Raw genomic sequence first — 19,919 nt, forward strand, 5'->3', positions numbered from 1 at the left:
TGGGTTTTTGTCCTGTGCTTTAATAAATTTATAATGAAAAGGAAAACACAGCATTACAAAAAATATTTTCAGGTTGTCATCTGGAGTAAATTTTTTATTGTTATGAGCCTTTCAGGGATTTTTTTTTCATGGTGTTCCAGGTGAATTATTGGATATAATTATAGATCCAAGTAAGCTAAAGCAGAAAATATTCTTTCAAAAAGAAAAGTCTACACTACTTGGGGGGAGACTTGTACTATATCTATCTATCTATCTATCTATCTATCTATCTATCTATCTATCTATCTATCTATCATCTATGTATTTATTTATCTATGTATGTATTTATTTATTTATGTAAATGGAGGAAACATCAGAAAAAAGACTTCTCAAGAATGCAGAGAAGACCAATAATGTTATTTGGGAGTCACTAAAAGCCTCTCCAACATTACTGCAGGCAGAGGTTTGGCCTTGCCTGTCAAGAACAACCCTTAAACGTTCCATACTTGTTAATGAGGTCTCAAACCAGTTATCCCAGCATGGCCCCACTTCCCAGCTTCACGTCCTGTAGGGATGAGCATATCCAAGGCTTTTTCCTGGTGGGTTTCTTTTTTCCATTTTCCTTTTTCCATGCCCCCCTCAGTCAAGCTGGCTCTGGTGCTCTCAGATCCAGCAGAGCAATCACATTTTTTCCCAAAGAAAGTTTACTCCAGTGGCTTCCTGAGGGCAGGAACCCATCTGGGACGTGTTTCAGGGCAGTGATCAAGGTCTGGGGTTGAATAAACAAAAGGTAAATAGAAAATACCACACACGTGGTGAACATAAGCAACAGAGCTACAGGCCCCATAGCACAGGAGCCCAGCTATTTTCTGAATTTTGCAATGTTTTGCACTATTTAAGGAGACTAGGATTGGGTTTTGGCTGTCCTTTCTGCTGTGTTGTGGTGAGCTCTGAGTAGTGGAAGTTACAACAGGAAACCAAAAAGGAACAAATAGGGCGAAGGCAGAAGTGATTGTTTCCTTAATATTCAGAGTTCAGCAAGTAGATTATTGAATTCTCTACCAGCCTCCAGTGCTCACCAGCTGTTCATAACTATTTATATTATATTATATTATATTATATTATATTATATTATATTACATTACATTATATTATATTATATTATATTTATAATGTACATATTGTATATATTGTTTTATATATTATATATAATATAATATATTATATCTATAATATATATTATATTTATTATGTACATAGATATGTATAACACAATTATTTTATATATATATTCTTTTTTATATATATATAGCTATAACTACTGTGTGTATTTATGCACAATAACTGCTCTCTGGAGGGAGAGGCATGCAGAAAAGTGAATTGCAAGTGTCTCTGTTTGAAATGTATTCAGGTTCCTGTCCTTGGACCCTCTGGGACTTCTCCATCGCATTTGGACCCTTGGATCTGAAGATTTTCTTGATTGCCTGGATTTTGTTTTTGCTCAGGGTGGCTGTGGGAAGTCAAGGACAAAATCCACATTTGAATTTCTGACCTGGAGACAACAAAAGCATCTGTGGGCCCTTTCTGATGTCATGCAAAAGGCTGGGAAATTTCTGAAGCCTTTTGATCCGAGTTTAGATCACAGATTTAACTGCACAGTGGAGCAGAGCAACCCATAGGACTTTTGAGTGGCACAAGCGTGGTACTTAGCATTCGGATGGGAACTGGTGTGCTGAGCCAAACCCAATTATTTGCAAATGAACCAGTGCCACACATCCTCAGGGGGAGGGCTGTAATACCAAGTGCTGGTTTGAAATGTCATCTTTTCTTTGGGAGAATTCTCTATAGATGAAGTTAGCTATTTTCAATCTAATTTTAGACAATCAAAAATAGGAATTCACTGGAGTTAGCAGAGGAAATTTTAACTCTGATCATCAGAGCCACAGCAGATTTCAGCCTGCTCCATTTTGAAAGTCATGACAATGTGAAAAAAAGGCTTTTCACTAAGGTTTGGCATTGTAACCAGAGCTGGCACTCATGGGCAGTGCTTTAATTACACATTATACTAACCAGTGTGAAATACTGAGCCTTATTGAGATAGCCAAAAGCCTTCTTTAGAGCTGATTTATTAGAGCTTGAAATTAACTTTTCACAGTCCAGCTCCAAGAGATCGGTAGATAGAGAAGCTCAGCTCTGCCTCCAGTGAGTTCCCCATGGTTATCTCCAGTGCTCTCTGCAGTCCCTCTGAGTGCCCAGACATGGCAAAACACTGCTCAGCAGCAGCAACAGCAGCAGCAGCTCTCAGCCTCTCCCCTCCATTACAAACACCAGAGCTGACCCTGGGCTTGCTTGGAATGATTTCCTGGGAAAGTGGAGCTTTGGGAAGCCACCCTGGGCTCTGCTGGGTGCTCAGGTGTGTGGCTGCCCCAGGCTGGCTCTGCTGGAGCTGTTCCACACTGGGGTGGCTGCAGATGAGCATCTGTGCTGCTCCTGACACAACTGTTGGTCAGGATATCTGGGATATCAGGATATTGTTAGGAATTGCCATGTTAAAGCAAGTCCATAATCTGCAGATCTCTGTGACCGTGTTCACAGGGGTCTGAGGATGAGGGAAGAGATGAGGATCTGACTCCATGTTTCAGAAGGCTTGATTTATTATTTTATGATATATATTACATTAAAACTATACTAAAAGAATGGAAGAAAGGATTTCATCAGAAGGCTGGCTAAGAATAGAAAAAGAAGAATGATAACAAAGCTGTTGTCTTGGACAGAGAGTCTGAGCCAGCTGACTGTGATTGGCCAATTATTACAAACAACCACATGAGACCAATCCCAGATGCACCTGTTGCATTCCACAGCAGCAGATAACCATTGTTTACATTTTGTTCCTGAGGCCTCCAGCTTCTCAGGAGGACAAATCCTAAGGAAAGGATTTTTCATAAAAGATGTCTGCGACATCTGTTAGCTGAAAATGGGGAGGAGCTCCCAGCTGATGGGATTTTAAAGTAGAATGCAATATGGAGATTGTTTACCCAGAGTGATGGTGTTTTGTTCCCTTGGCCTGTCAGGCCCAGGTATGTGTCTGTGAGCTGGGATTGTTGGGGGACAGTAATGACATTCTGGGCAGTGTGTGCAGAGCTGAGTGTTGGGAAGGAGGAAAGTTTGACAAGAAAGTCTCACAGATATGTGTGCTTGGCAGAAAGATTTTTAATGTAGAATCTGAAGAAGGAATAGAGATGGAAGCAAGTTTTGATATAGAAGAGAAGAATTGCTGAGCCAGTCTTATTGGATAACCAAGGAGGCAAAGGATGTGTTAGTTAGAAGGGGTTTTTATGGCTTAGAGCAAAGGATAAACCCACCCCAAACAAGAAGATGTTTTTACCAAGCAGGAAGAGAGCAGGCAACAAGTCAGCAAATGTGGCAAGTAGAAAAAAGGTCTCAGAATTTTCCACTGCAAGAAAACTGAAAAACAACTTCTAGCTTCAACTGTAATGTACTAACTTTTCGTGATTGGGGAACAGTAACATGAATATGGTAATTATAGTAGTTATGACAGGCTACAGGTAAAAATTAAGGTATAGATTGGTTCTACTGTATTAAGATGCTCAGCAAAGAAAATGCATTGTAACCTAAACTAAGGGTCTCCAGGCCTGCCTGCAGCTGGAGCTGACAGCTGTAGGCACAGCTCTGTCACCCACAGCCCTGGATGCTGTAACTCTTGGATGGAATAAACTGTATTTTGGAGAGCTCCTGGAGTCCCACATCCCTCATTCAAGCTCTTGCAGCTGAATGCTTGGCAGATTCTGTTTAGATGTAATGTAACATAGTGTAACATAGTATAGAATAATGTAGTATAATAAAGTAATTAATTACCACTAAAATGCATGCCTCTGCTCTCTCTGCAGGTGACCTGTCTGCACGATTTCTTTGGGGATGATGATGTGTTCATCGCCTGTGGCCCTGAGAAGTTCCGCTATGCACAGGACGACTTTTCCCTGGACGAGAGCGGTAACGTCAAACCCACCCTGATCCTCTACTGCACTGCCCTTCCCTGCTCCTGTCTGAGCTCAATGCTTCTGGTCTGCTTTATGAGACCCAGTACATGGAATTTAACTCTAGGAATGTGTGTGACCACGTTCACAGGGGTCTCAGGTTGAGGGAAGAGATGAGGATCTGACTCCATGTTTCAGAAGGCTGATTTATTATTTTATGATATATATTACATTAAAACTATACTAAAAGAATAGAAGAAAGGATTTCCTCAGAAATCTAGCTAAGAATAGAATAAGAAGGAATGACAACAAATGTTTGTGGCTCAGACTCTCTGTCCAAGCCAGCTGACTGTGATTGGCCATTAATTAGAAACATCCAACATGGGCCAATCCCAGATGCACCTGTTGCATTCCACAGCAGCAGATAACCAATGTTTACACTTTGTTCCTGAGGCTTCTCAGTTTCTCAGGAGGAAAAATCCTAAGGAAAGGATTTTTCATAAAAGATGTCTGCGACAAATATGTTTTCTGTTGATGGAGTGACAAAGCTATCCTTTGTCTCTTCAAAATAAAAGAAGCCCAGAAGTTTCTCTCTTTGAAAAAAGCCACTTCAGAGGCTATGGGGACATCATTTCAAACTTAAGGATAGCCAATTGGACAGAAGCTAAAAAGTCTCACTTGGGCAATTTACTAGAAATAGAAGTGAGCAAAGAAACTAATGGCTTTTGTGGGGCGTTTTACCAAGAGCAAGAACCTCTTGCAACTGGCTTGGTTTTTTCTCTGTTTGTTATTTTGCCTTTTCTTAAACCTTTTTGTTTCCAACACTGCAGCAGAAGCCATCCTGCTGATTTTTATGTCTCCAAGGGTAGCTGAGCTATCTTGGGTGTGTTATAGACCTCCAAGAGCTTATGAAACCTGGCTCAAGAAGGCTGCTATAACACTTAACATCCTTTTGGGATACTTATCCAGTCAGCACTATTATAATCAGGCAAATACTGATTGAGATATAGTCAGAATAAATTAAATCCTGGAGCATTTTGACATTTACTGCAAAATCGCGGAGTGTTTATATTTTCAATTTTCTCCAGTCACATTCAGATAGGTGCATTTTTCTTGAGAGCTAATCATCCTTATGTAGACACATGCAAATTAAAAATGGAAACAAGAAACAGTTGAAAAAAAAAATCACATTTCCACTGCTTACTTCTGCTGTTTCAAAAAGCAGGGCAATAATTCCCTTTTTGGGGGCATGACTGGGACAGCACCATTATTTTTCCCTGTCACCACTGCCAGAAGTCTGTAATAATGTGAGTCTCTGTGATCAATTACACCATGAAATCTTTGATTTTACAGAATATACAGAGATTACTTGTAGGCCTTACCACCCACCCCACCTGGCAACTGTACCCGCCTGTCTGCAGGTGCCAGTGAGTGCAGCAAGAGGAAATTAATGTCATTTTAACCATTTAAACAGAAAAAAATATGCTCTCCAAGCATCTAGGCACACTTCCCAAAGCTCTAGGTATGTTGTGTGAGGAACACAAGCCTCATCCTGTCCTATAAACTGCAAACTGGCTCAGTATTGAGGACCAAAGAGGATTTTTGCTGGATGCCAGGAAGCCAAGCAGCCTCTAATCTCCAAACACCGACTTTTTTATTACTCCCTTGCAAGCCTGATTTTATTTTAGTGCTTCTAAAGTGCTTCTTTAGGTACTTTTGACCTGTGTACTCCAGATGAACCCATTTGATGGTCTTGGGGTAATTCAAAAGAAGCTTCCAAGGTTCAGCTGAGACTTTGCAGGCGGAGAATAAAGCCTGTGGAAGTGATCAGTGAGCTGCACCTCTCGTTGTTTTTCACCACTCAGCAGTTGAGTCAGCTCCACAGGGAGCTCCACGCTGGAAAACAGCTTGGATGCAGAACAACTGGATGGAAATCCCAGCCCTCTGCCTCCACTCCTGGGCACTGCTCACTTCTCCAGCTTGGATCTCTCTGGCAGGAAAAAGCCAAGTTTGCTGTTGGGAAGGCAGTGAGCAGCTCCAGAGGTGTTTTTGGAGGAGCCTTGCAGCTCCCAGGGAGCAGATGAGGAGCCCCAGCAGTGTTTCCCCGTTGCACACCCATCACCCTTCCTCCTTCCATCCATTTGCTGCCAGGAGAGCTGCAAATCTTGAGGTTTTGCAGATGAGTGTCACTTCATAAAATCTCCTCTGTCATGGGGAAATTTCTCCTGCCTGTTTGGATGACACACTCCAGGATTGCTGGTTATTATGTTCACTCTGGCAGGACATCAGGAAACAAAAAGAGAAGCAGCACAAGAGAGGATTATGTCATCTTTTTCCTCCTGGCTGCCCACCAGAGCTTCCACCCTCTAATCCTGCTCTGAGCACCTTCCAGATGACATTGCTCTGTCCCTTTTGTACCCCCTGGTTTCAGCACTGTGGAAATGTCACACTTTGGTGACATTTAGAGGCCTTTTCACACCAAGCTCAGCACAGCCAGGTTTCCACCTCCTGCAAAAGCTCAGGGATTGCCTCTGAGACTTGCCAAGGGCTGAGCTGGAGGAATTCCTCAGAGTCAGCCTTTCTCTGCTGGAAAATGCAAAGCCAGGTTTCCTTCCAAGGAATTACTCCCCTGGGAAGAGCATAAATTTGGAAGCTCTTGCAAAGACCTAACATGAAGTATTTTTACTTTTTTAGTTTATTTTGGTTTTTTTTTTAGTGAGTAATTCAGGTGACTAAACACAGCTGCCTGACACCCTTTGAGTCCCCTCACAGCACCAGTACTGCTCTTCATGTATAATATAGCTCCAAAAAATTGGGGCTATATTGGGGCTGGACCTCTACAAGCCTTTCAAGTGACATCATCTGTGAGAATCCAAGTATTTTTGAAGAAAAAAAACCCACAACTTTTTCTATCCCTGATTTAGAATTTCCAAAATTGGTTTAGCAGGAGAGAAAATAAACTGACTGTAGGATTAATTCTTGCAGCATCCCTGGGGCACAAGGCCTCTTCTCCTGGCATTCTTGTGCTGCATGGCCCAACAGCAAAACTCTCTCAAACCATCCAGAAGGAGCAGAGATGGAGCCTTGGCTGGCTGAGAATGAGCAAAGCCTGGGGAAAAATTGAAGCCAATTACATTTTCATAGATACACTGATATATAATTAAATAACACATACATTTAGGTCATACAGCTTGATTTTGGTTGACCAATTATTTATCTGCTCTGTGCTGCCTTAATTCCACTGGGGACTCCATTCTAGGGGGCCTCAGTGTGGAGCATGTGGGGCTGAGCTGAACTTTTCCATAAAAAACTGCCTGCATGAGGAACACGTAACTCACATCTGTAAAAAACACACATTTTTCACATCTTGGTGAGGACAAGCTGCTGGAGGAGATGAGGTGGAACCAGCTAACATTTGACAAAAAGGAAATCCCTTTTTTATTGCCTTCTTCTTAACTGGGTTAAGTTAATAACTTGAGGGGTGGAAAGTTCCTTTTCTGTTAGCTCTCAATGTAAATAAAACCCAGTTCTGAAGATCAGGCATGCCTGAAATCCTGGGACACGTGGAGCTTTGTTAGCATTTCAGTTCCCCTCTGCAGGACTCTGTGGATCATGTTTACATTTTCCACTCTTCCTGGCCTATTTAGTTTTTAAGGAAGCACAGTTGGGGTCCTCATCTGCTCACATCTTCCAGTACATAAATCAGCTGGGCTTGTTTGTACAAACCTTGCTGAAAGGGAGGAGTGGCCAGGACAGAGGATGTGCTTTGTAAAACCATTTTGTCTCCTTTGCTGTGTGCATCTGAAGAGTTGCAGCTTGTTGAGGACAGAAGAGGCAGGTTCCAGCTGGGTGAAAGCCTCCTGGGGCAGCTGCCCCATCTGCCACTTGGAGGCTTCATTTACAGCACACCATGAGCTATTTGCTGGCTTTCTGCACCTGCAGGAAGGGCACTCATCATTCCTGGTACTGGGTCTTCACGGGAGTGTGACTGTGTTCACAGGGGTCTGAGGATGAGGGAAGAGACGAGGATCTGACTCCATGTTTCAGAAGGCTGATTTATTATTTTATTATATATATTACATTAAAACTATACTAAAAGAATAGACAAAAATATTTCACCAGAAGGCTAGCTAAGAATAGAATAGGAAAGAAGAATGATAACAAAAGCTTGTGTCTCAGACAGAGTCCAAGCCAGCTGACTGTGATTGGCCATTAATTACAAACATCAACATGGGCCAATCACAGATGCACCTGTTGCATTCCACAGCAGCAGATAACCATTGTTTACATTTTGTTCCTGAGGCCTCTCAGCTTTTCAGGAGAAAAATCCTAAGGAAAGGATTTTTCATAAAAGATGTCTGCGACATGGGAGGGTTACAGCAAAATAACTGAATTTTCTTGAGTGTTCCCTCAGTCAGTGTTGGCCGTTTTCCTTGTGCTCAGGAGAGCCAAGGGAAGGGCAGAAAATGTTTGGTGGGAGCCAGCCTGGCACCCACAGAGTCTCAGCACCTCCTCTAGAGGAGCAGAGCTGTTCTCTTTGCCCTCGCCTTGATGAGTCTCCCTTCAGCCCTGGAGAACAAGGGACAATATCAGCTTTTCAGCTTTTCCCTTGCCCTTGGCATTTCCTGCATCTCTCTGGGGACCAGGCACCGAGCTGTTTCACAGCAGGGCCATAACCAGGTGTGTCTGTGTTCCCCCAGAGTGCCGGGTGATGAAGGGGAGCCCAGCAGGTGCCACGGGCAGCAAATCCTCGCCCACCCCTCAGAAGAGCTCGGCCAAGAGCCCCGCGCCCATGCGCCGCAGCAAGTCCCCGGCCGATTCAGGTAACCACCAAGATGGTGAGTGATTGTTTCTTGGTGTTTGCCTTCCACTGTGCTCCAGGGAAAAGCACAAACTCCCTGTGCTTGTAAAGAAAACTTGGGTGTCTCTTGGAAACAAGAAGCTATTAAATATTAGGAAGGAATCTCCTGGTTGGTGAAGTGCGGTTGCAGCTTGGGGTTGTTCCAGCCACAGGCTCACAGCTCCTTCCCCAAAAAGTATTTTAAAAGAAGTTTCTATTCCCCAGGCAGGAAATCAAGGCCCACAGTGCTCCCAGATGGTCCCTGCAGATACAGAGTGATTTAGGGTGACCTCCTGTGCAAAGCAAATGGTGATTATTGCACAGGTCAGGAGTGGCTCCTCGCAATCTTTATTTAAAGGAGACAAGTGACCTTGCAATTGCAGAACTGCTGATGGGTTTATTGATGGGACACTGAGACACTCATCCAGTAATGGAAGAGAGGGAAAATGGGAATCCTAATTTGCTGCAGCAGCTTGCACCATTTGAAATGGTTTCCCTCCTTCTGCAGCAGCACCTGGGTTGGCAGCACATGTGGGGAGCTGCAGGGCTGTCAATCCAAGGCTGGGCTGCATATTGCAGTGATTCTGGTAATTGACAGTCTTTAGAGTCATGGAGAGTTTCTGGGGCTATGATTGACCAAAAATGTCACGGTTTGATGCTGGTGCAATGCCAGTGCCCCCATGAAAATGCATTCTCCCTGGTGTCTACTGTGAGATGTGACCAGGAACAGAGCAAAGCAGGCTCCAGCTTAGGAATAGAAGGGGAAAAAAAAACTTTATTAACTTACAATATATAAAAGAAACACACAGAACTCAGGATGAAAACCTTCCAAACATTCCTCCTCCCCCCAACCAAGTTCCCAATACATCACAGTAAGACAAAACCTTGGACTCTCAACTCAGTTGCCATCCCTCAGATCACCAACTCTCAGTCCATCACCACCCTTCAGATGTTCCAAAAGAGAACCAGACATGGCCTCTCACTAAAACTGCCAAATCATCAATTAAACATGTCAGAATTCCAGGAGAGCTTCATAGCTTGAGTTCAGGTGTCCCACAGCATCACACAGGTGACATAAACCAGAAATTCCTTTTCACCATCATGCTAACGTGCTGCATATTGCATGGGAACATCACACAACAGCTGACCATCAGTAGAAATGGGATTATTAGTCAGAAAATTCTCTTGGCAGCAGTCAGAAGAATTTCCCTCAGGAGGCAATTCATTTGTTTAGGGTGTGTGGGTGTTCTTCAGCTACCTAAAGGGACAGTGTGAAATGGGTTGGCACATGCCAAGAGTCTGTATTTTTCAAACAATATTTCTCTCTGAGGTGATTTTGCATTCATAAAGTTTTTATTCAAGATTCCATTGTTGGAATGGCTATTCTCAAACTCAGGCTTGCCATAATTTACCCACTTCCACAGTCCCAAATGCCTGCTGAAGCTGTGTGGGCACACTGAAGGCACGATGGGAAATGTGATTTACAAAAACCCAGAAGTAACACTCAGTGCTGTGGGAGTCGGCTCATGCATGAGCAGCTTTAAACCTCCTCTACAAGCATCAGGTGCTGATTCCCACCAGAAGCAGAGCTTACTGCATGAGCATAGGGTTTATTATGAAATGGCAATTATTGTGTGCCTGATTTTAACTGATTGAGGCACTCCAGGCCCAGGATGGTGACTCATCTGATGAGCTTTAATGAACACACTTAGCAGAGCTTTTCAGGGGGAGATTGAAACAACCAGAAAGGCTGAACAATAACCAGTTCCTGGAGTTAAGGTCAGTAATGAAGAGCAAATCAGGTTTCTTTAATCCATCCAGACAAGAGTCTTTCGTGCTTTCCTGTAATTTCAATAAAGGAAAAAATGGCACTTGTCCTGCTTAATAAGAATAAAAAAGACTGAGCTTTTTTAGTACTGAAAAAATAGAAGACTCTTGTTTTCTCAGGACAGAGAGAAAAGAGAATACTATTTTGTATTCTTGTATTGAACTGGTAATAAACTAAGTGGATTTACACATCTTATAAGAACCAATATTTACATTTAGATGAGATTTTGGAGTTATCACATTCAAAAAGCAAAGAAAGCTGAATGAAGTCTGATTAATAAAAGATGATCTGACCTAGTTTTCCCCCCAGAATCTCACTCATTTAATGTGTGAAACTATTTAAAAGCAGTTTTACTTCAAATATATGCAATATTTCTGCTCTGTGTTTGCTCTCCTACCCATTTGTACCTTTTGTCTTTGTTATCTTTCCCTCTGCTGTGGTTGTCATGTGAAAACTCATGAGCATTTCCTTGGTTTTGTGTTGTTTCTGTTCTTCCCAGTTCTTTTCTGTGCAGGTTTCTGTATCCTATTCTCCCACCAAGGTCTCCAAGGCCATTGTGACATATCTGGGCACTGATGTCTGGGCAGGTTTGGAGGGGAATCTTTGGGTGAGAGGAGTCTGAACCCACCTCACAGTGAGCCTCACTGAAAAGCTCAATCCCTTTAGGCAGCCAGAGCCCTTCAGCTCCCAGGATATCCAAAAAAGTGAGGTGGCAAATCCACAGAAGCAATTTAAAAATTGTTTTCTTGGCACGGTGCATTTCTCTTACCATGCAGTCATTTAAATGAATGAATGAAAATTAAATGAATGAAGTAGAAGAAAGAAATGTCTCCCTGCTCTGAGGAGATGGGAACTCACCCCAATCCTTGTATTCCCAAGGAAATCCTTTCTCCCTTCCCTCACGAACACCCAACCCATATCTGTCCTTCCTAAGCAATGCCAGTGGATTTCTGGCAGAATTTGAGTCATTACAAAGCTTCTGTGTATTTCTAACCTCAGTCTTTCTTCCTAGGGACTCAGCTTTGCTAAAAGAGCCAGGTCAGAGCAGTGACATCCATACAAACCTCACCTGCAGGGCACCAGCCAATTCCTTCTCCTAACATGGCAGAGAAAAACTGGGCATGAGGAGCCTCTGTTCTTCTGCTCTGATCCATGAGATTCAAACAGAGTAGGGTCAGCATGAAGTTTGGCAGAATTTCTTTAACAGGCTGCTCCAATAAGGAGTCAGGCTAAGCAAAAGCCAGAGCTAAATCTCAGGGGAGAAGTACAGGAGAGAAAATAATGATGTCATTTACCATTCTTTCTTTGTTATAAAAACTTGAATTTATCTTACACAAACTGACATGCCAAACAAGGGTTCAGATGTATAAAAACATGTGCTGTGATGGGAGAGCTTGTGATTATTAAAACCAGGACAGAGTCACTGAAATTTGAAAATGTCTTTGCCTTGATTTGGCTTGGGGAGGATAGGAGCAGGGCTCTGAGGCTGCTGCAGGACCTTTAATGTCTCAGTCCACTAATGGACAGAGGGACAAAAGCACATTCAGCAGGCAGCAGCAATTAGCAAACAGACCCAGAGTGTCTGTCTGTCCTGGCTGCAGGGCTGCTCCCAGGGGTCATTATGGATGAGTGTGTCCAAGGCAGCAGATGTCTGGGGGATGCCATGAAGCCTCAGGTTTTGGCTTTTATATTTCTCAGGTTCTGTGCTGCTTTAGTGGGTGGGTCTGGGCTTCATATGAGGGGATGGTGAGCTCTGTGCACAGAGCAGGGAGACAAAACAATTCCTGCTCCAGCTGGGGACCAAGGACAAATGATCCAAATCTCAGCCCAAGAGCACAAACACCGAGGGCTGAGAGAGAAAAACAAGCAGGGTGGGACTGCATGGGCTAAAGCTGGAATGGGACAATTAACTCTGGATCCAGAGCCCCAGCAAACCTAAGCAGCACTCAGTGAACGATTCCATACCACCCAAAAAATTCCAACACTGCCTAAAAAAGGGCCTTATAAAAGGCTGAAGAAGGTCTTTTGACAAGGGCATAGAGTGATAGGACAAAGGGGGAATGGACTTATGCTAAAGGAGGGCAGGTTTAGACATAAACAAGAAATTGTTCCCTGTGAGGGTGGGCAGGCCCTGGCACAGGTGCCCAGAGCAGCTGTGGCTGCCCCTGGATCCCTGGCAGTGCCCAAGGCCAGGTTGGATGGGGCTTGAAGCAGCCTGGGACAGTAGAAGGTCCTGGGACATGGATTGGGATGAGCTTTAAGATCCCTTCCAACCCAAACCACTCTGTGATTCTGAAATATCTGTGGGGGAAGCAGACAGAGAATTCAGCTTCCCTGGATCTCTCATCTCAAACACAACAGGAATATTCTCCATCCTCCCTCTCATGTGCTGACAAGCCTGATTTCTCTCCTGAGTAAAAAGTGCCTCATGCACAGGGGGAGGTGAGGATCCTTTGGAAAAAAAGTGCATATGCTCCTGAAATTAAAGTATATTACATATTAAGGTAAATTGATGCTGCAAAGCAAATACAATGCCATGAATAAGCCATAATGCACAAAGAATAAAATGGTGGGAAAAGGCAAGTTTGCTTATGAGCACTATTCTTCATTAGCAGGCAAAGAAAATTTAACTGGGCTTCTTCATTGTTGCTCCTGCTGCAAAATTCTGCTGTCTTTGTAATGATATCCATCCATCTCATTCCATTTCTGATTTGGATGTCACATCTGGTTTTTTGTTGATGCTCATAAAATATTTACAATGCCTGCTGTAGCACTTAAAACTCTCATTGTATTAGGGAATTTCTGTCCTGCCCTGCAGCAATCACATTCATTTTGCTGCACACTGGCTCTGCTGTTGTTCCAGTCTTGTTTATGGAAAGGAAATTGGAGTTTCTTGCAGAGTTGTTAGGTGGCATTCTTCAGCTTAGGATCAGTGACAATTGGAGATAAAGCAAGAGGCATTTTAGAAATTGGAAATGGATTCTAGCTAATGGAGATTATATCAGTCCTCTTGTTCCCCACGTTTTCTCTAATAGGAAACACAAATTCACTCAGTGAAATAAAACATAAAAGAGTTCCAAGTTATTTTTTTTACTGAATTGCCTTCATTATTTGGCATACAGTTAGAGAACTCTACTTTGTTTCCCACCAGCCTGGAGGGCAGCTCATTTTGTAGAGTGGCACAGCTCAGTGCAGGAGCCAGCAGGAAACAGCTCCTGCCTTTCCAGAACGGATTTTTCCCACTATCAATAAAGCATGGTTTGAGTAAGATAAGGAGGTGAAGTGTCACTCTGTTCCCCAATTATCTATAAATCATTATTTCTACCACCTTTTAAAAATATTCATTTCCTCAGTTAGGTGCATTTGTAATAGGAAAAAAGCTGTGTGTGATGAATACCCTCCTCTTGCAACAGGTAAGGATGGATGTGAAGGCAGAGGAGCCACATCACCATGAATTTGTTGCTTTTAGGTGCTGGCAGCTCCTCCTTTGTCCCAGGGCTTTGAGCATGTGAAAAAAGCCAATCACTTGTTTTTAAAATTTTAAAAGTTTAATAGTAATAAAATGGTTATAAAAATAGTAATACAATTAGAATAATAATTTGGACAATTTGAATTAGGATAATATGAGACAATAAAGACAAAGAGTTACAGACAGTCTGGGTTCCTCTTTCTGAGCAGCACCAGCCCAATAAAGGACTCACGTTAACGGAGGATTAACCCTTAAAAACAACAGCCTGTTGCATATTCATACACTTCATACATGATGCATAAATTCCATTCAAACACAGGATTCTGTCTGGTCATCATCAGCTTCTTCCTCTGAATCCTGACAGCGCCTTCGAGGCGGGAAGAAGTTCATTTCTTCTGATAAGAGAGCAATAAATTCTCTTTCTCTGAAAGATTCAGGTGTCCTGTGGCTGCTATCTCACTGCAAGTCCTTTCTTTAAAAAAAGTATCCTACATAGCATAGTTTCTATTTTAACAATTTTTATAACCTAAAACTATATTTAACACAGTAGTTAAGAGAATTAGTACAGCATTACTTTCTAACACAACACATCTAATATTCATTTTAATATTTGCGAAAAGCCAATCATAAAATATGCATTTTTCACAAGCACATGTTTCTTTTCACACCTGCTTGACCTCTGCCTTTGCTGCAAAGCTGAGCTCCCCCTGTTCCTCACAAGGAGGTAACAGAGAAGAGCAGTGAGGTTTTGTGAGGCTTTAAAGCAAGAGCTGTGCTGGTTTGGCTCTTAAAAATACAATATCCACACATTTTACTCTATGATACTTTATACACTTCTTCAGTCTCCTCCAGACACTCAAGTACTTGATGAATTTTAAGTAACTGATTTGTAGATTCAGCTGTCACAATTGAAAGCATAATTCTATCAGGCTCTTTGGTCACTTAATCCCACCCACAGCAACTACAGCCAGGGCATTCCATGATGCTGTTTGTCTAATTTTTATGTCTATCATTGACATTTGACATTGCTTGGGTAAGATTCAGGATATCTTCAGCCTCTGGTTTCCATTCATGCACTTAAACAGTTTGAGAACACAGAAATTGTCTTTCGGTTTTTCTGATGATATGTGCCTTGGATTGTCTTGGTGAGTATTTGTTGTGTGAAATATTGCTCCCTCTATTTATTTTGTATCTCCCTGTATTTTGCAGCTGGAATCCTTGAGTTATGTTTAAAGCTATGCTGTTCACTTGTTTTGTTTTTTTTTTTCCTCCTGCGAACACGAATAAACCTTGGTGTTAAATGTTCGGAGACCTTCCATCTCCCCAAAGGGGAAAACCCTTCCCCTTGCGTGAGGGTGTTCACAGGGGTCTTAGGATGAGGGAAGAGATGAGGATCTGACTCCATGTTTCAGAAGGCTGATTTATTATTTTATGATATCTATTACATTAAAACTATACTAAAAGAATGGAAGAAAGGATTTCATCAGAGGACTGGCAAAGCTAAGAATAGAAAGGAATGATAACAAAGGCTTGTGGCTTGGACTCTCTGCCCGAGCTAGTGATTGGCCATTAATTACAAACAACCACATGAGACCAATCCCAGATGCACCTGTTGCATTCCACAGCAGCAGATAACCATTGATTACATTTTGTTCCTGAGGCCTTTCAGCTTCTCAGGAGGAAAAATCCTAAAGAAAGGATTTTTCATTAAAAGATGTCTGCGACACCCTTGTTTGCCTGATGTCCAGCTTGTGTTCTGTTTCCTGGCAGCCAACGGGACCTCTAGCAGCCAGCTGTCCACCCCCAAGTCCAAGCAGTCGCCGATCTCCACGCCCACCAGCCCCGGGAGCCTCCGCAAGCACAAGGTATTACGTTTCTTATACCTTACTACACCTCCTTCTGCCTCAGCCCCTCAGCTCTGGGGGACACTCATGTCATGGCCATATCCTCTGGAAGAATAACAACAACTCATGTTCAAACAGGGCAGTTTGGCTCTTCACCTGTAAAAGTTGTCCTTTAGGGCCAGGTGGTGAGCAAAGCCTGACTCCTCCCCTGGAGTTGTTAATGTGTGCTGGAGATCATCCAAAGGGATCAGTGGAGACAACTTAACCATGAGCTTGTGCCACTATTTGAAAAAATCATTGATGGATGTGGTTTCATGTCAACCCTCCCGGCCTGAAAAGCTTCAAGTGCTGGCAAATCAGGCCCATTAAAGAGCAGAAGCAACACAAATGTTACTGGAGCTCTCAGACATCACTTTAATGATGCTCCTGAAGAATTTAAGTTTTTTTTTAAATTATTTAAGGCAGTGCTCTGTTTTACAGGAATCAGGTGATTCTTACAGATGGTGTGGTAATTGTGCTGTGGAACAGGCCAACAGGTAGCACAGCATCCTGGCAGGGACCAGGAAACCTGTGCTGGCTCATGGATAATTCATGCATTGATTTATTTAAAAGGTACAGCAGCTGTCACAGCTTGTTCAGTTCCTGTTATTCAGGGCCACTGTGTGCTGAGTTCTGACTTTCATTTCTGTGGGCCTTTGCATTTCTGGAATAGCCACAGTGCTGCTTCCAACAGTTTTCACTTGTTCTGGGAATTGGAACTTGGGCACAAAAGTAGGTGTGAGAGGAAGTCAGGTGGGTTTCTCTTTAGTAAAACAGAATCCACCTCTCAGCCTGACTCTGAAAGCATTGACTCAAAGATTTTGAAGAGTAATTTAAAAATTCTGGTGGTGCTGAGGTTTTGCAGTCAGCAGCCACGTGGAACCCACCGTGGGGCAGCTTGCAATGGTTGAACCAATTCTGTTTAACAAAGGCATAGCTGGATCCAAATGCAAACTGTGTTTTCCTCAGGACCTCACTCTGTTCTCAGCTGCTCACTCTAAGTTTGAGAAAACACACCAAATTTAACACAATATGTCCAGATTTATTATTCATTTATAATTGAGGACAGAATCCGGCCCATGGTCTGAGTTCATCCCTTCAGCAGCAGTAATGCTGCAAACCTGCATCCTTTGCTTCAGCATTAGGAACAATAAGTATTTTCCAGACTTTCCATCTCATTGAGAGCTTTGGAGATGAGGATTTGTTTCTTGCTCAAGACAAGTAAAACTCACCTTTTTAATGTTTTATGTATGTTTGCAGCTGGCTGATTTATGACCTTTCCAGTGCAGCCCTGAGACCATTTGTAATAGATGGAGACCGCTGAGGGCAAAGCCAACCCAGCTATGATTTTCTCCACTAAGTTAAGCCAATCAGCAAACACTAATTCAGCATTTTAGGTTACCAGAATATTCATGCATCATTGTCTTTCTCCCAGAAGCAATTTCCTGCTTATGGTGAAACCACTTTTCTCTCCTTAAAGCTCAAGTGATAAATGCTTAGGTTGAGTTCACCACAAAGTCCTACTTTACCGCTTCTTATATCAAGATTTCTGGGATTTCTTTCCCAAATACTTGGTTTTTTCTTCATTTTGCTCACAGTTATTACCTGTGTATGGGTCAGAGCTCAAAAAGGTCCCAGGAGACCTCTTGAGCTCATTCCTGTACCTTGTCCCGCACAGAACTTTTAACAAATACAATGAAATGGTTACACCAGAAAGGGACACAGCAAAAGCTTTACATTGAGCATTTGATCCAAATAACAAACTTGAGATTATTTTATTAACCTTTCCAACTGATTAGAAGTCACTTAAAATAAAGAATAAACCATGGAACATGTGATTTTCCTGGAGATTTGTCCTGAGGGCAGCTGTCAAACCAAGGTAAGACTCTTTATTTTGGATTCAGGTTTAAAGAGATGTGTTTAAGGAACGATGCTGCTCTTTCATGCATGTGCTGGAATGGCCACATTGATCCAGAACAATAAAAAAACACTTCTGAAACTTATCCCTGAATAGTCATCAGGAACAGAGATGCACTTGCTGGAATGGACACATTGATCCAGAGTAATAAAAATAAACAGTTCTGAAATTTATTCCTGGCCAGTCATCAGGAACAAAGATGCACTTGCTGGAATGGACACATTGATCCAGAACAATAAAAAAACGCCTGAAACTTATCCCTGACCAATCATCAGGAACAGAGATGCTCTTGTTCCTCTGTGCAAGGAGCCTGCCTTGATTTTAGCCCGGAGCTCCCTGGATTCTGGTAATCCCAGCCCAGTCACCAGCACATTCCACCCTCTGGAATGTGAATTTCAGCCTCTCAGCTGCTTCCCTTTGCGTGGCCAAGTGTGGGAGCTGATGGTGAAGGTTAACATTTTCCCCTTTCTCCCTACAGGACTTGTACCTGCCTCTGTCTTTGGATGACTCGGATTCCCTGGGAGACTCCATGTAGAGCGAGATGTCCACGTTGCATTTGGGATACAGCAAAGTTCCTCTGCCACACAAGCAGATCGGTGACTGGTGCTTTCAAGTCAAAGGACAAGCAGTTAAATGTCATTTTTGTTCTGTGATTTCTCCTCTCTGTGCCACAAACCAACACCTGCCAGTCTATAGAGATAGAGGGATACCATTCTTCTTAAGTCACAGGGGTGCAAAATGGGCATTGTGAGAAATTTGGGGCCTCCGTGCCAAGGATTCTGTGCATTTCCCATTTTCTTCTGTTGTTTCCTCTGCTGCTGCAACCATGTGGTTTTCCTGGTGTTAGTAAAGTAGTTCCCCTGGAGGTGTGCGAATGGAGCCCTTGCTGGGCAGTTTGCAGGTGATGTTCCCCACCTGTGCAAACTGCCAGCTCACCTGCTCCTCATTCACAGCCCCAGTTTTGGCACCTGCATTCTAAAGAGTCTTGGTTTTATTGTGGAGAGCAGGAAGGGAATTTCTAGTTGGATGCTTAATATGCCAGCAGAAGCTTGGATGAGATTAGGAACGATTGTGTCAGATGCTAAGTAAGGTTAGTACAATAATTCAAATTATTCAAATATTGTTTGGGATTTTTTAAAAATAATTAAGCAAAAACCCCCATAAATCAGCTGAGTTATCTGGTGTAGAACATCTTCCACATGCAATGCTGCTAGCTGGTAACAAATATTTATACCTCCCCTATGGTATCTCTCTATCTCTGTTTGTAACAGTAATGCCTTGTGAACAGCCAACACTGAAAACACTGTGAGAATTTGTTTTCAGGTTTGACACCCTATAGGTCACTTTTTATAGCAAAAAAAAATCAATACACTTTTTATAAAGGAAAACCTTTTATCTGTGTTTTGGGAGTAAGGATTCAAGCTCCTTCTTTTTTATAAAAGCTGGTAATTTTCTTTTGTTTAAAAAACACGTTCAGAAAAAAAAAAATGTACAAAAAAAACCAACCACAACTGCAGAACAATAATAACAGCAACTCAGTTTAGAAATCCTGTCATCACTGCCAAAACAGACACGTGTAGGGGGGGGGAAATGGTCAGTTCAAAATATTGAATGTTTTGATAGTTTTTGTAATGTTTAAGACTACGTATTTGGTTTTTTACACTTCAGTATTCCTAACTATGGCCAGATTCTCTACTTATATAACAAATGAAGTTTTGTGGTGTTCTAAAAACCTGTATTTTAAGAAACTCTTCTATCTGAGAAAAAACAAACTCGCTGTATTTAGAGAAGCTTTTGCTTTTTATTAATCAGTAATGCCTCCTCCAGAATGCAAAGTTCATCTCCTCACGCAGGGCTGGTGGTTTTTACTGCGCCAAAGCTTCGTCCTAGGCCAGCTGCTACTGCCTCCCTCCCTCATGGAACAAGCTTTGATGAAACTGATTCTTGCAGAACTTTACCTAATTGAAATCTGTGCAATCAAGCCTTTCTTTGTTGCTCTATTTGCTT

General features: G+C 42.4%; 1 protein-coding gene across 2 annotated transcripts in view; it reads left to right on the forward strand.

Moving 5' to 3' along the window:
* DCX (doublecortin) overlaps nt 1-19,246 on the forward strand; it is a 71,376-nt gene extending 52,130 nt beyond the window's left edge. Inside the window, exons 3-6 of one of the 2 annotated variants that reach the window (XM_058814184.1) lie at nt 3,888-3,990; nt 8,675-8,797; nt 15,882-15,976; nt 18,391-19,246. In XM_058814184.1, coding sequence (XP_058670167.1) covers nt 3,888-3,990; nt 8,675-8,797; nt 15,882-15,976; nt 18,391-18,447 — 378 coding nt within the window. In that variant the 3' untranslated portion in view covers nt 18,448-19,246. Of the gene's footprint in view, nt 1-3,887; nt 3,991-8,674; nt 8,813-15,881; nt 15,977-18,390 lie in introns of both variants that reach the window. The other variant, XM_058814183.1, reaches the window with a different exon arrangement.
* Nucleotides 19,247-19,919: the final 673 nt, after the last annotated feature.

Source organism: Ammospiza caudacuta, chromosome 14 (assembly GCF_027887145.1).
Source record: "Ammospiza caudacuta isolate bAmmCau1 chromosome 14, bAmmCau1.pri, whole genome shotgun sequence".
Taxonomy (NCBI): Eukaryota; Metazoa; Chordata; class Aves; order Passeriformes; family Passerellidae; genus Ammospiza; species Ammospiza caudacuta.